The sequence below is a fragment of the Engraulis encrasicolus genome, chromosome 19, assembly GCF_034702125.1.
Source record: "Engraulis encrasicolus isolate BLACKSEA-1 chromosome 19, IST_EnEncr_1.0, whole genome shotgun sequence".
NCBI lineage: Eukaryota > Metazoa > Chordata > Actinopteri > Clupeiformes > Engraulidae > Engraulis > Engraulis encrasicolus.
In genome coordinates, this window is record NC_085875.1 from 342,501 (window position 1) to 360,000 (window position 17,500).

General features: G+C 43.8%; 1 protein-coding gene across 1 annotated transcript in view; it reads right to left on the minus strand.

The window, feature by feature from the left end:
* The window catches only part of plekhd1 (pleckstrin homology domain containing, family D (with coiled-coil domains) member 1), a 50,802-nt gene that overhangs the window by 17,734 nt on the left and 15,568 nt on the right, over window positions 1-17,500 (minus strand). The window contains exons 7-11 of the mRNA XM_063183937.1: window positions 17,469-17,500; window positions 15,962-16,055; window positions 13,588-13,668; window positions 13,394-13,491; window positions 5,262-5,394 (exon numbers count right to left, since the gene is read on the minus strand). The exon at window positions 17,469-17,500 is cut by the window's right edge and continues 63 nt beyond it. Coding sequence (XP_063040007.1) covers window positions 5,262-5,394; window positions 13,394-13,491; window positions 13,588-13,668; window positions 15,962-16,055; window positions 17,469-17,500 — 438 coding nt within the window. The remainder of the gene's footprint in view (window positions 1-5,261; window positions 5,395-13,393; window positions 13,492-13,587; window positions 13,669-15,961; window positions 16,056-17,468) is intronic.

Below are 17,500 nucleotides of genomic sequence, written 5' to 3' on the forward strand. Positions count from 1 at the left end.
GTGTGTGTGTGTGTGTGTGTGTGTGTGTGTGTGTGTGTGTGTGTGTGTGTGTGTGTGTGTGTGTGTTTTTGTGTGTGTGTGTGTGTGTGTGTGTGTGTGTGTGTGAGAGATGATAGCGAAAGGAAGAAAGCAGTCGCACTCTACAGCTAAATGCAAAATCAAAACTGTATTAAACAAAGCCGAATAAAGTTAATAAAACCGACAGACAAGGGACAAGCCACTCCGACCTGCTTGCTACTCTGTGTGTCGTTATAAGACATGAGAAATATAAAAGGAAAGGGTCCCGCCTTCCTGAATGAAATTGCGTTGGTGCCTTTTTTTAAGGGACACTGTGTGAGATATTTAGTTGTTTATTTCCAGAATTCATGCTCCCCATTTACTACTGTTACCTTTTTCATAAATATTTACCACCACCATCACATTTTAAGCATTCATTATGACTGGAAAAAATTCACTTTTCATACATGAAAAGGGGGATCTTCTCCATGGTCCGCCATTTTGAATTTCCAAAAATAGCCATTTTTAGCTGCAAAAATGACTGTACTTGGGCCACACTTGAAAATATTTGTTTAATACTTAGTACACTTTCATGAAAAGGTCCAATTTCAAAGCTACACAGTTTCAATGAGCAGCATAGTTGCCGTACCTTTTTTTGACCATTTCCTGCACAGTGTCCCTTTAAGAGTAATATTATTTGATACATTATTTTTGGGAGTCCATGTGTTGTCGATGTAAAACATTATTTTTGGGAGTCAGTGTGTTGTCATTGTAAAACATTATTTTTGGGAGTCCATGTGTTGTCAATGTAACACATAGCTGAAGGCCAAGGCAGGTCAAAGGTACTGTCCATTTCACCACCTCCCTACCCAACCCTACACCCACCCCCCCTCCCTTGGTCCAACTACATCAACTCGGTCATCCGGACCTGTCGAATCCAGATGTCCAACGTACGGAATATCAGACCTGTGCTGACACAGTATTCTACACAACGACTGGTCCAGGCCACGGTCCTGTCCTGCGTTGACTACTGCAATTCACTCATGACAGGTCTACCTGCTTGTGCGCTAAAGCCTCTGCAGATGATCCAGAATGCGGCGGCACGGTTGATTTTCAATCAACCCAAAAGGACCCATGTTACTCCTCTATTTATTGAGTTGCACTGGTTACCGATCGCCGCCCGGATCAAGCACAAGGCATTGACCCTTGCCTACAAAACCATCACAGGAACGGCCCCAGCTTATCTGAAGGACCTACTAACGCCTTATGTTACTGGAAGAGAACTGCGCTCATCCAGTACAAGCCGTCTGGCTCTGCCATCCAGTCGCTCTAGGTACTCCCAGTCAAGATTGTTCTCCGTTGTGGTACCCAAGTGGTGGAACAGTCTCCCAGAGGCAGCAAGACTAAGCACATCTCTTGCAGCCTTCAAGAAACAACTAAAGACATTCCTCTTTCGAGAGAATCTACTAGACTAATGCTTGAACTGGCCTTGCCCCAGGGCAGACTCCTGACATGATGTTTAGTTTAGTTTAGTTTGTGAGTGTGTGTTTGTGTGTGTGTGTGTACTCGTTATTTACTCTTTAAAAAAAAAAAAAAACTAACCCCTCTTTGCAACTGCACTTGTTGTTCTATATATCTCCTGTGCACTTTGTATTTGCTTGTGATGTTGGCTTGATTATGTCCTCTTTTGAAAGTTGCTTTGGTTATAAAGCGTCTGCCAAATGCAATGTAATATAATAATATAATAATACTGTGTAGGATGGTGGCCAGTATTGCAACTATGCAGCTCATTGCAGCTGTGCTGTCAGTTGGCACTTCTCCCTCTGATTGGAGACCAATCCTACTGTTTAGACTGCTGCAGCGACAGCAACTGCTGTATACGTGAGGGAGATGCTGTCTTTGCAGATGAAAATTTAAAACGACAATCTTGGCCCACAGCAGTATTACAAACACGTACTGAACTTGATAAGATGGCAATGACTGAAACACACACACACACACACACACACACACACACACACACACACACACACACACACACACACACACACACACACACACACACACACACACACACACACACACACACACACACACACACACACACACACGCACACACACACACACACACACACACACACACACCTGGCAGAGCTCCCCATCAGTCTGTTTCCTTCTCCTTATTGTCCTCTAGTACCTGGCTAATTGGTTCATAACTTCTGTCCTGTGACACAGCAAGGTGAGACTTTCACTCTACACAGATTATTATACCAGACGTGGGCAAAACTCAGACCTGGGGACCACATGCGGCCCCCTGAGCCATTTCATGTGGCCCCCAGAGCCATTTCATGCGGCCCCCAGAGCCATTTCATGTGTCCTGCAGAGCCTTTACAAGTACAAGGAAGACAACTTTTAAATCCAAATGTCTTCAAATGGCTACCTACCACAGGAGAATTGAAGATGAATCAAGTACATAGGCTACATCTAAATACATTTCATTACAATATGCTGGAATGGCAAAGCTGGCAAGTTATTTGACATGATGGCAAGTTGCCTGTGACACCTGGCCCTTCGGTCAATATTCTCCACCCAATGTGGCCCTTGTGCCAAAATAATTGCCCACCTCTGGTCTATACTGATGTAGCCTGAATACAGTCCCTTATGATGGGCACATTGTTACCGTTTGAAATGCTAAAGCAATTGTATCTACTATACATTAGTCAAAGAATGTCACAAGATTAATTAAAGCTGAAGTATGTAATATTTCTGATAGTTTATTTCCAGAATTCATGCTGCTCATTCACAATGAATATTTACCACCACCACCATCATCAAATTCTACATATTCCTTATAATTGGGATAATTGCACTTTTTTATACATGAAAAAGAGGATCGTCTCCATGTCTACAATTTGGAATTTCCAGTAATATAAATGTTCAGCTGCAAAACGTACTGTACTTTGGTCATGCTGTTAAATATTAGTTCATTACAGAATAAAGGCAGGCAGCACAGTTGCAATGAGCAGCCTGGTTAGGTTGCAATACCTACTGTGATAACCTTCTGAAAACCTCCATGATGCACAGCAGGTGAACAGAAAGAACCTCAAGCCAATACATGGGTTCACAGTGTTTGTAAACATGATGTTGTGAGGAGGGGCAAGACACTGGCAGCCAACCACATGAGCTAATTTTTTGACCAGCGGTTTCCAACAATCAGAGGTTGAGTTGTGCGCAGCTGGTTTTGCGCAGTCAGGAGAAAACAAACATTTTGATTAGAACCCATGTATAAAAGACTAAACCTCAAGCCAATAACAGACTAAATCTCAAGCCTATGGACACAGTACAATCCAAAACTACATTGTGCTCTCTGCCTGTTATCTGATCCGTGATAATGCTGACCATGCACGCTCATCTCAAAGTGTGGGGCTAGTTTTACAGTGCGGCAAGACACTGATATGAGTGTTGATTTTGTATAAGATATTTTTATGGGCTTTTTGTGATTTTTCACAAATCAATCAATGAATCAATGTGAGAGAGAAATGGGGGCAGGATTGAGACATGACCCATGGGCATGCAAGCCCAACCCAAATGCAGGGGGCTTAGTAAAGAGATAGGGCAGACTGGAGGGCCGTTTGCGGCCCTTGAGGGCGTTTTATCCGACCCTCCCGAGACAATTTTAATGTTATACAGCTTCACATGAAATATGAAATATTTTGTAAAGGAATCATGGAAATGACATTTGCAATGCAATCAAGTTATGTTCAGGGGACCTAGAGAAGGTGGGGTCTGTTTTAAAGGTGGCCGCCTTCAATATACAGTAGGCCTAAAGTGCAGGCAGGGGGAAATCCTAGTTTGCGTTCACAGTACGGCCCTCGGAGGACTTTTATGGCCCTTGGTAATAGAATTTGATGTGGCCCCCTGAATGAAAAAGATTCCCCACCCCTGAGATAGGGGGTGCAATCTGGAGGCTGAACACGCTGATAGTACCCCCATAATGTACACCAACAGGGGTGGACAACTGGAGGCCAGAGGGATTCATTCATAGATAAAACATTAAAAAAATAATAATGAGCAGATTTTTTTAAACCACTTCGGAATCAATACATTGTAGTTAAAGGCCTACTGTTCTTTCCACACAATGTTGGCAGTCATTGAGCAACCAACTGCATCCCAAACTCTGCATGCTGCAGTCAGATCCGTGGTCATGTGGCCCTCCCATGCTGGTGGTGAAATATGTGGTCCTTCTCATTATGAAAGTTGCATATGGTCAAAATGTGTCCCCTATGTAAAATTTGCAATATCTACAATACCCTAATAACCTAATAACCTAACACCATACCAATACTTTAAAGGCATCTGTCTCTCAGATTCTATGTCAGCATAGTTACTGCACTTTGCCTTTGTAGGGCAGTGTAGCGCACCAAAGACAGGGGGTAGACTTGTGAAGTGGTGATATATGAGTTTTATAGTTTTTACACTGTGTAGTGTAAAAGGGTTTGTACACTGTGTAGGGCCTATCTTTTCACTTGAGTTTATTTATGTATCTTTTAACGCCCCCAGCACCCCCAGGCCCTCTTCATTCTGTTTTCAAATGCATTATGGATGTGCAAGTGTGTATGCATGTGTCTGTGAAGAGTGTTGCTACTGCAAAATAATTGCCCTTTCTGGGCCAAATGAAGGCTACTTCTACTGGTTCTAGTGCTAGGGAGACAGGGAGTGGTAGTGTTCTTGTGAAGTGGTGCTTCAGTTCTCCTTACGCTCAGCCTCCGTCTGCTGCTTGAACTACTATGACATTACACAGAGCCTTACACAGAGTAAGCGCCATTCTAGTAACAGCTGACTTATAACAAGGGTCACGGCTTTCTGTAATGAGTAAAAGTGTTTAGTTTACAGTGCTAAAGACAGAGTGTGTGTGAGTGTGTGTGTGTGTGTGTGTGAGGGGGTGGTAGTGTTATGAAGTGGTGCTTCACCTTGAGCTTGTCCCATACTTGGCCAAATAAAGACTACTCCTACTAATGCTGAAGACAGAAGGTACGGTAAGGGTGATGGAGGGGTAGCAGTGTTGTTGTGAAGTGTTGCTTCAGTTCTGTTCTGTTCACGTTGAGTTCGGCCTCGGCCTGCTGCTTGAACTACCATTAGGGTGTGAATGTGTTCTTGTTGTGTGTGTGTGTGTGTGTGTGTGTGTGTGTGTGTGTGTGTGTGTGTGTGTGTGTGTGTGTGTGTGTGTGTGTGTGTGTGTGTGTGTGTGTGTGTGTTCACCTCACCTTGAGTTCGGCCTCTGTCTGCTGCTTGTCTGCGGTGAGCTGTGTTAGAGACTGCTGCAGAGTGCGCGCCTGGGCAGAGTAGTACTCCCTCTCCTCCTGCAGCACCGAGGCACGCTGCTCTCTCTCCTTCAGCCTGCAGAGGGCGCCAGAGGACAACACAACAGCAGAGCAGGGCAGCAGATAGAGAGAGAGAGTCAGGAGCTGAGTTCACATACACGTACAGTACACATACACTTACACACGCACACAGGCATGCACGCCGGCACGCAAGCATGCACGCACACGCACACGCACACGCACACACACAGCTGTGTTCACAATACAAAGAGACATGTACAGATTTAAAAAAAAAACATGTTCACATTTCCATTTCACACACACACGCATGCACAAACACACACAGAGACACACACACACACACACACACACACACACACACACACACACACATACACACACACACACACACACACACGAGAAGCGTGCACACACACACACACACACACACACACAAACACACACACACACACACACACACACACACACACACACACACACACACACACACACACACACACACACACACACACACACGGCACGCGCACATACTCACGCACACGCACACACACAAACGCAAGCGCGCACACAGATGGGACCATCAGATGGGCCTAGTCTATACTTCCATACAGTAGGCACCAGGGCTCTAAATTAACACCAGCCAACCAGGCAAATGCTGGTGAAAATTCAGTTTGGCTGGTAGTAAAGAACAACTTACTAGCCATTTTGATCCATTAGTGAGTGTGTGTTTGGCTGGTAAAATTAACATTTACTAGCCATTTTGGCAGGTGATGGAAAAAAAGTTAATTTAGAGCCCTGGGAGGCAGGTACATATTACTTGGTAAATATTCAGGAAAAGATCAAATTTCAAGACCAAAGTTGCAATACCTACGCTGGCCACCATCCTACACAATGAATGCACCTTTAAAGATAACAACATACGGTCCGATAACATACTTTGTAAACATGCATATAACAACAGCTGTGTACATGCATGTACAGAAACATGCACAGAATGCACACCACTCCTTTACATGCTAAACCGTGGCCGTTGTTTCAAGGTCCAAACACATGTTCTTCCCAGTGGAGGTATCGGTACCTTTGGACTTTGGTGCCAGGTGGGAGTATAGAGGTAAACTGGAAGCAAGCAAGGGGAACTTGCACACCTTTATGCCGATGCAATAGTGTACTTTTATTGCATTTTAGAAAACAAAAAAGGCAACCCAAGCGAAGTGCAAACATTTCGGTCACAGTCAGAGCACTGGGCACTGATGATGGTCTGCCTGTGACCGAAACGTGGGTAGCATTTATTTGTTTTCTAAAATACAATACAAGTATACCATTGCATTGGCATAAAGGTGTGCGAGTTCCCCTTGCTTGCTTCCAGGGTCCAAACACATAGTATCACAAAATACAGACTTTTATCCAATTGATGTGCAGAGTAGGGTACAGTAGCATCACTTAAGACACACTGAAATGTGCAGAGTAGAGGACAAGCTACTTCACCTATCAAGCTGCAGAGGAGGATAGGTTGAGCATGAGCGTAGAAAGGTAAGTGCAGACAAGTGCAGGACAGTGAGTGCTCGTACGGTAAGTGGAGTTTAAGAGGTTAGTGCTGTTAGGAAGACGTGATGTGCCTCTGGAGAAGAAGAAGATGAGCATTTCAAAACATCCTGTAGCCAGGGCAGGGCCGGATTAACGCACAGGTTAGGTATGGCTGCAGCCTAGGGGCCCCCACCTGCCAGGGGCCCCCTGCTTTGACAAAAGTGAAAAATTGTTGCAATATTGAAGTTGCAATATTGAAAAGTCCATCTGTCATGTTGAGTGCAGTTGGCAGACACGGTATCTTCCTAACTCCTAATAATGACACTGTCTTTGTAAATTTGTTGAGAAATTTGCCTCTCTGGGGGGCCCCACAACAACCTGTAGCCTAAGGGCCCCGGGCCATCTTAATCCGGCCCTGCGTCTGACTATAGAGTTTCAAAAGAATGAGCCACAACACGCAGGATAGACATGACTGCAGACAAGCCCCCGTACACTGACACCCCCACCACACACACACACACACACACACACACACACACACACACACACACACACACACACACACACACACACACACACACACACACACACACACACACACACACACACACACACACACACACACACACAAGACAAGGGCCCTCTGATTGGTCTAAAGAGGGAAAGCCATTTTGCAGTGTTGAAAAAAACATTCTCTTGAAACTCGGCTTGTCTATAGACCTGAGTTCGTTTTCCCGACATCCGTTGTAAATTCGTTCTATTGCAACAGTTGCAAATATGGCCGCCGCAGCCTGGGGGGCCCCACGAGACAGGATATATTTTGGTGAATTGTAGATGCAGTATTGGATAACTCATCTCTTGTTAATACTCTTCAGTATAGCTGGCAGACTTCATTTATTGATTGGAATAACTCAGGGCTGTTAGTGTACTTTTGTCATGACTATTGCAACCTGGGAAGACCTTTCCAAAGACTCTAGGAGTATTATCCTGTCTCTCTGACCTTGCTCTCATATCCATATGGTAGATTGTTGTCAGACATACAGTACAAGCAGGAAACAAACCAGAAACAAGGGCAATGTGTAACGGAGGCTAACTAGCACAGAGTTGGCGTGGAACGTTGGTAAACCTCCCTCCGATAGCTTCATACAGTCTCATGCCGAGCGACTAGTCTCTTGGCCCAGCGGTATCGTACTGTGTCTCCCATTGCCGGACCGTTGTAGTTGACAAGGCTGCAGGTTCGATCCCCGAGGGGGATGAACAGGTGCAAGATGACCTCCGTCACAGCAATGCTCATTGTATAAAGTAGACAAATAATAGTTATTAATAATAACAACATTAAAGCCTTTATAAAGCAGACTTTACATTATATTGTACATAGCATTGAGCAGACTCCTGTAACCAAAGTGACTTACAAGGAGGAAAATTAAGCACGAACAGGGTAAGGCATCTAGGTGCAGTGTACAGTTGCAACACTGACAGCATTACCCAACATAAGGAAAAAGACTTCACACTCTTACTCACATAGAGAATCAGCATGCACATTTTAAGAAGAGACACTCTCAGTGTATATCATGCCCTGTCTCTCTATCCCTCAGAATGGCAGGGGAAATTTAAATTTGAACCGATTTAATAGTGCAATATTTACGCTTTAGCTACAGTTTGCACCGTTGCTCTGTTACGTCATTCAGAGCACTGGGTTTATCCAGGAGGGAAATCTCCCACTGATGCCTATAGGAAGCCTATAGTACCACCAGCAGCAGTGTCTGTCTGTCTGTTAGCTAACACGCCATGCAGGGCCGCTGACAACTTTCGATGGGCCCAGGACAAAGTCATTTGAGAGGGCCCCCCCATACCCAATACATACAATGTAATCGGGAGCCAATTCTGGGGCCCCTATCTCCCTGAGCCCGGGACAACATACCCCTTTGTACCCTCCCCTGTCGGCGTGCCTGCTCCATGTATTATGGCAAGACAATGACCCTTTCCTAGTCAAAGGTCAGTCACATAACACCATCAATTTAAACACTACTCGGCGTGCCGGGCCGGGCTGGGCTGCTGTACTGCAGGCAACAGTCGATGGGGCCAGGCGGCATACTTTTAAATCAATGTCCATTTCCCCTTTACAGCCTCCCTCCCACAGTGCTAAACCCCATTAGTGACATCAACCGCAGGATAGACTACACCAGTGATTCTCAAACTATGGGCCGGGGCCCACTGGTGGGCCACTGAAGGTATTCCAAGTGGGCCTTGAAATCATTTTCCCAAAAATAATAATCATATTTTTGGTGTGTGTTGCTGTTGATTTATTTGAGTTTTATTCTTTATTGGGTCAGAAGTGGGCCCTGAACATTTGTGACAATTTCGAGTGGGCCCCACGTTGGAAAAGGTTGGGAACCCCTGGACTACACGGTAGGCTACACGCATACTAACACATGTACCATGATCCATAACATCTGCTGGCTAATGCATCACATGCTGTATCAACCACAGGATTTGGGATCGTTGAATGTATGTACGTGTTAATCAGTATAAAATGAAGAGTATATATACACGCTATATGCATACTAACACATGCACCATCCATAACATCTGCTGGCTAAGAGATCACATACTGTATCAACAACAGGATTTGGGATCATTCAATGCATGTACTGTATAGTACGTGTTATTCCGCATAAAATGAAGAGTATACACCGTATATGCATATTATTACACGGCAACCGTGGGAAACACTTGCCGATATGATTTAGGACAAGCGGGCCTGAATGACATAGGCCTACAGTAAGAAAAGAACATCATTTTGGGGGCTCCATGCCTTTAACAATTATATTCATACTGTCCTCCAACAGCACCCTGTCGATGCTGGAGCTTTCACATCATTGTAAATGGGCGACTGTTGGCAGTGTGCCTGATCAAGGCTGGTCAACACCATAGAATGGGAATGTAGGCCTACATGTTGTCACTGTCCAGCAGAAGCCTCATATCTCTATTTTTATTATTATTTTACATTCGTTTATTATTTAAAGAATGCAAAGCAGTACTACTGATCAGTCTCCATGAGTATAATGTGTATGCATACTGTATGCATATTATGTGTTGCACACTGAGGAAGGCACACGCCGAAACGCGTCTGTGCACAGAAAAATAAAGAAAAAAATTGATGCAAGGTGCGCCCCCCTTTTCTTTGATTATAATGTGTATGGAAAAATATTTAATAACCAACTTAAATGTTGAAATGATTATTCATTTAGAAAATAGTGATATATAAATGAATATATAAAAAAAAACAAATGTAAAGTGGAGATTCAAGGTCTCTGTCTAGAAATACAATATAATCGAATCGAATCAAATAGAATAGAATAGAGTAGAATACTGTTGAAAATGTGCTGGTTCTCTGTAAAGAAAACCATGTAGTGAAGTGGCCTTATCAGGGTTGCCAGATGAGACTAGTGATTTCCACCACCAACATTGAGTGCGTATACAAGCAGTTCAGTATCAGGAATATGATCGGGATATTAAGTATCCCGAATTTGCGCTTGAGCATATAAACACTTCAGTATCCCAAATAAGCCCTTCTTGGGGATACTGAGAAATCGGGATATGCTAGGTGGAGTATTCCGAAAGAATACTGACGCATATACACACCTTATCCCGAATACAGGGGCTTCCCATAGAACGCTGTTGCTGGTATCTAGGCTACATGCATTTGAAGAGAATTCCATAACGGCCAAGAATGTAGACTGGGATATTACGCTCTGTGCTCATATAAACACCTTATCCCGAATATGATCATAACCGGGATAAGCCTCATATTCGGGATACTGAACTGCATATAAACACACTCAATGGTCAAAACCTGCGCAATCTGGCAACACTGGGCCTTATCTGTATGCATAAGGGCAGGAGGATGGAGGCAGAGAGTGGCTGAGAGGAGTCCCCACTCAGAGGCGCATCTTGTCACCAGGCTAGGCAGGCAGCCACTTGGGGCCCCCAAGCCTAGATGGTGCAAAACAGCTTGACTTCAAACTATAATAGCTATAATTTGTTTTGAATGTTAATTCCTTTGGGGTTTTTGCTTGGGGCCCCCACTGACACTACACAGTAAATTTGCCAGTGTTAATTTTGCAGTGTTAAGGCTTATTGACACTATTGGAGTAATTCCAACACCAAATGGAGTGAGATGCTCTCCAGTGTCAGTGACAAATGAAGTTGTTAAATTGTGTGGAGTTAGAAGTACTCCAGAGAGCCCCCGCCTCCTCGAGGTGATGCAGTTTGTCTGCGCCATTGTATGCCCTAGTACCCGATTAAATCATATACGTCTACATATTAGTAACAGTATTTCCTCCAGATTTAATCATGTACACAATCTTTTTTTTATTATTCCATTTCATTCATTTAACTCAACTTGGTTGGGTTGATCTAAGGTTTGGCTGTGCACACAACATCACACAAAAGATGTGTTGAGTGGAAGAAATAACTTGAGAACTTGTTACACCTTTGCCGGTAACAAGCAGGCCCCTCACAACCAATCTGTCCATCAGCGCCTGGCCAAACCTAATTACTTAGGGCTGGTATATCATGACTCAATTTCTTGCACCTGAAAAACTCCTAATCAATCTGGTCACATGGTACTCTTGAGCCTGTATATAAACCTGGACTGTCACAGTGCTTTAAATATTTGCCTGCCTGCCTGCCTGCTGGCTGGTCAGCATGGCACAGCATAGCGCTTGTTTACCTGCTTTGCAAGCAAGCTAAAGGCGCTTTTGGCTTATGGCATTTGTTGGCTACATCTTGTGCCTTGCTTCGTGAGCTAGTCAGTAACAGCACATGTTACATTGTTTGCTCCATTGTGCACTTGATGTTTGCAAGCAAGCTAAAGGCGCTTTTGGCTTATGGCATTTGTTAGCTACAGCTTGTGCCTTGCTTTGTGAGCTAGTCAGTAACAGCACATGTTACATTGCTTGCTCCATTGTGCACTTGAAGTAGATGGTATGGTTATATTTTAAACTTCATTAACGAAAACATTTGGTATTAATCCCCACTAGATTGTGTTCATACATGCTCAGCTGAAATTGCTCTCACATTGTTGTGCAGTACAGCATAGACTGATATATAAAATATAGACATTTTACATGCTTTCAACAAGTTTAAACATTATCTTAAGAGAGCAGTGTGGCAAACTGATGCCAGGCGCAGGGTGTTTCAGTCATGGTGGAGGATGGGAGGTGCTTAATTACCATGATCAGGGTACCTCAACTATGGTGAGAGATAGTGGGGCAGGACCAAAACACATGTGTTCCAGGAACCTGCTTAGAACTAAAAAAAATGTTAGTAGGGTGCTCCCCGAAACTGCTTTACTCTTTATAGTGTTAGCTTAACACTATAAATCTAACACCAGTGTTTAACACTGATCTGGAGCAGGACCAAATAGACACTAGAACAGTGTTAATTTTAACTCTTTAAGTGTTATTTTAACACTACACAATTTACTGTGTAGAATCGCCTCTGTCCCCTCTCACCTCCTCTCATTACTTAGAGAGTGGAACAGCTCAGCTTAAAGGTCATTATGCCACTTTTCCTCACACTTACGTCAAGAAACACTCTAATATAATCTACAAATTTCTTCATGTCGAGGACATCGAAATTATACATTGTCATTTAAAGATTAATTTGGCTGTTAGAGTTGTCATAGTTACCATTCATAATTGCATGGTTTGGAAAAGAGATTCAACCTTTCTGCAGCAATTCAACTTTTCCTCCACGTGAATAAAAAGTAAGTGACCTGCATCAAAATTAGCAGTGTCAAATTAGTACTCGTCCACTGTCAACTCGTCAACTTAGGAGGACAAAGTGGTCAATCTAAAATGTTTGAGAAACACTGCTCCACGTCAAAGATTCATATCAAAGATGTCTCGCCAAAAAGGTAATCCGTCTTTTGCTGGAGCCTAAATGCAACACTTAATCAACCATCATCAATCAGTCATGAACACAGAAGGGTTCCGCAGCTAAGGAATGATAGGGAGAGCTTCGTTGTATCCACCATTTTTGACTTTTGCATTTGAAGAGCTCTTTTCCAAAATGAGATATATCCATTTTATTGATTGTTGGGAAATTTACATTTTTTTATTGGGCATTCCATTGAATTGCATTACAAAATGCATTTTATAGAGGTTTAAAAAGTATGTTCTCAAACTATTTAAATGGCAAGAATTCACACATAAATGAAGCCTGAACAGCCAATTCCAATATTAAAATGCAAAAAGTCAAAAATGGTGGCTATAGCGATTTGGAAAAGAGCTCTTCATTTTATTATTGGAAATGATCGTTCAGAAGTTCTAACACCCATGTGTGAATTCTTGCCATTCAAATATTTTGAGGACATACTTTTTAAGCCTATATGAAATGTATTTTGCAATGCAATTCAATGGATTACCCAATACAAAAACGTCAATTTCCCAAAATCTTCCAAAATGGATATACGCCATTTTGCAACAAAGCACTTCGTACTGTATGTAAGTGTGAAAGCTCACCTCTCCTCCGCTTGCTCCTTCTCCCTCTGCAGGGTCTTCATCTGCTCCTCGATGAGGCACAGGTTGGTCTGCAGGTGGTTTAGGTTGTCTGTCAGCTCCTCGGAGGTGCTCCCGGCCTCCTCTCCCTCCTCCACCACCTCCTGCTGCTGCTGCTGCTCCCCCTCCCCCTCCTCTCCCCCCTCTCCTCCTCCTGCGCTCCTCTCCTCATCCTCCCGGTCCTCGTGCCGCTGCTTGTGGAGCAGCTCCAGGGTGCGAAGCTTCTCCTGGTTCAGCTCCTGAGGTCAACACCACACAGAGGTCAGAGGTCAGATGTCAGAGGTCAATTGAAACGGGCAGCTGTGGATTATGGAGTAGGGTTTTGTATCGATAGGTTTTTTAGGTTTTGAATCCCGTACTATCCGTGTTTTCAAGTGCCCTTCAGCAAGGTACCTAACAGTTACTCCATATTGCTCCAGGGACTATATCGAATACCCTCTACCTAAGTAAGTGAAGTTGCTTTGAGTAAAAGCTCCAGGCAGCTGTGGATTATGGAGTTGGGTTTTGTATCGATAGGTTTTTAGGCTTTGAAGCCCATACTATCCATGCTTGAAGTGCCCTTCAGCAAGGTACCTAACAGTCATGGCCGTAACTACCGTTGAGGACACAGAGGTCCTGTCCTCTGTATTTTTTTCAGTAATGTAAAATGTATCTGTGATGAAAATCGATATATGATCAACCATGATAAATTCCATCTGTATACGCCACCCCCATTTATCCTCAAGGCAGTGATTGCTGAAAACAAACTTGAGAGTTTGACTGAAGTGTTTGAAACATTCAAAATGTATACAGTATGCAGTACAGCGCGTAGTATTTGACCTCAGTATTTTAAAATGTCTAGGTATGGCCCTGCTAACAGTTATTCCACATTGCTCCAGGGACTAGATATCGAATACCCTCTGCCTAAGTAAGTGAAATTGCTTTGAATAAAAGCTCCAGGGTGTGAAGCTTCTCCGGATTCAGCTCCTGAACACACAAAGGTTAAAGGTCAGAGGTCAACTGAGCTGGGCAGCCGTGGACTGATGACTATGGATTTAGGTTTTATTATATCCATAGGTTTCAGGTATGTGTCAAATGACTTGTGTGCATACAGTAAGCAAGATGTAGTTGACGAGGTGGGAGGTTAGCTCCCCGAGGGGGACGAACTGTGCAGGAACACCTCCGTCACATGCGTTAACAGCTTCTCAATGTTGGCATATTTACTGCACTTTGCCTTTGTAAGGCAATACAGTACTACATGGGTGCCGCTAGGGGGGGAAAGGTGTTACAGATTCTAAGGGCCCGAGCACTGACAGCACTGACAAGGGCCCTTAAGGGGGCTCAAAAGTAGGATCTTTCATGGGGCCCAACATTTCTGGCGGCGCCCCTGCAGTACTAAGATAAAGGTACTACTGGTGACTGACGGCAATTGGCAGTCTTGAGCAAATATCCAGTAGAGGCTTAGGCTTTGGGGCCCCCTCAACTCCTGGGCCCATGGACCTGGCCCCGGTTGGGCCATGCAGTAATCTGTCATTGGAGTCAATGTTGGCATAGTTACTGCACTTCAGTCAGTGGTGTAGTCTACTTTTTTGTGGTGGGTATATTTACAAGCTGTATATTTGAGCATTTTTTGAAGTGGGTATACTGTAATATTTGTGCTATTCTAAATAATGCATTCAATCAATTTTAGGTGGGTATTCTGAAGTTTATTTTTTTTTGCACTGAGGAGTCCAGGAGGACTGAAACGTTTCTTTTCTTTTTCTTTTTCTTTTTCTTTTTCTTTTTCTTTTTCTTTTTCTTTTTCACCCTTCTGGGCTCCACCAAGTAAAAAACACTCTGAAAAAACCCTCTGTTTCAGTGGTCATTCTGTGTGCGAGTCACCCCTGCAAACAGTTTATGTCTACTTGACCATCGCAACAGAGCTAAAAGGACTTGTGTCAAGAGCGCAACTCATTTTTTGCTGAACGATACTGAAATCCCTAAAATGTTATACTGCGTGTACCTGCGTTCTATGTAGACGACTACACCACTGCTGCACTTTGCCTTTGTAGGGCAACACAGTACTTCCGCGGTTACCAAACTTTTTTCCCTGCGCACCCACTTTTCACATTTCAATTTGGCTCACGCACCCCCTAAGTGGATGATGCACAGCTGCACATTTTGGGCAATCCTCATTTCCAATCACCCTGGCATTTTTTTCTGCCATCATTACAATGGAACTTGTTGAATGACAAGTCTAAATTACACTTCAGATGGATCCTTCCAGCATACAATTCATAAAAAAATGAAAACTACTCAATGTTCATTAATGGCGGATAAAAAAACACCATATTCTCTGCCATAGCTCTATTCAGCTCGCGCAACCCCTTGTGGCAGGCCGCGCACCCACAGGGGTGCACGCTCCACAGTTTGGGAAACCCTGCAGTACTTAAAATAGAGGTACCACTGCAGGTGACGGATGATGACACTTTGCATTCTTGTGCCAAGTGGCACAGCACTGCGGCACACGGTTGGCCATGTACGCACAGGGCCATGCTGTCATTAAGTCCTCACCTCGAGGGATTTCTGCAGCAGGGTGGTGAGGCTGTGCAGCTCCGCCTTCTCTGTCTCCACTCCCTTCAGAGACTGGGCCGTGCCATCCAGATCCCTGCCAGGAAACAACAGCAGCAGGGGTGCATTTCTCAAAAGAGAAGTTGTTAGCCTGTTAGCAACTTCGGTAGTTGCCAATGGGAAAATGCATTGAAAACAACAAAGTAGCTAATGTAGTAAGCAACTTTGGTTTTGAGAAATGCCAGGAAACAACAGCAGGGGTGCATTTCTCAACAGATAAGTTGTTAGCCTGTTAGCAACTTCGGTAGTTGCCAATGGGAAAATGCATTGAAAACAACAAAGTAGCTAATGTGGTAAGCAACTTTGGTTTTGAGAAATGCACCCCTGGACCAAAACCAGATGTCAGCAGCATCAAGGAGAAACAAAATTATAATGCATAACGAGGTGATATGGGCTCGCTTGCTTGTCATCAATCTCAGAATATGATCCTTTTATCTTAATTATACAGAAGCAGACTGAGGTTTTATGATAGATGTGTTTTTTCTTAAATGAGAGTGACGTCATACTGCAGAATTCTTGTGCTGAGTTAATAATATTATTATGGTAATAATGTTAAGTTGCTGTGCTGTGCTGTGCTGTGCTGTGCTGTGCTGTGCTGTGCTGTGCTGTGCTGTGCTGTGCTGTGCTGTGCTGTGCTGTGCTGAGGTGTGCTGTGCTGTGCTGTGCTGTGCTGAGCTGTTCTGCGCTATACCGTGGCGTGCTGTGCCGTGCTGTGCCGTGCTGTGCTGTGTTAAAACACCTTGCATGTCTTCAGATGGAGTGAATATAAACAGCACCTGACCAGTGTTGGGAGTAACGCATTACAAAAGTAATTAGTTACTGTACTGTAATGCATTACTTTTTGCTGTAACACAGTAATGTAAGGCATTACAGGGCAAACATCTGTAATATTTACTTAGTTATAATGCTAAGTAACGTGAGTTACAGTGCAATGTTCCGTGACCTGGATTTTAATGGTATTCAGTGTGGTGGGTCAGAAAGAAGCTATTCCTGAAGTTTTTAGTCTGCATGCTGCCAAAACACCTCAAAGACATTCAAAGAAAGTCATGACTCAAGAGCTTGATTTAAACAGTAAATCGCCAAATCCATTTTTTGGCCTACAGTTATTTTGTCGAAAGTAACTAAAGTAATGGAAAAGTAGTGTAGTGCCTTACATTTTAAATTTAGTAATATTGTAATGTAAGGGCAAGGGCGGAGCTATAGGGGGGCAAACAGGGCATTTGCCCCTGGGCCCAGGGCCCTCCTGTATTGGTGGTGGGGGCCATATTGTGACCATGGCAGGCCGTATGTGGGTCCCCATCAGTGTCTTGCCCTGGGGCCCTATGTGCAAGTGTTCCGCCACTGTGTAAGGGATTATTTTGAAAAGACAGTAACACATAATCAGTAATGTATTACAGTTTTTTGAGTAACTTGTCCAACACTACACATGACATATCATGACAAATCTTACAGTTTGATCTGCTCCTGCTCTGCTCTGAGCTC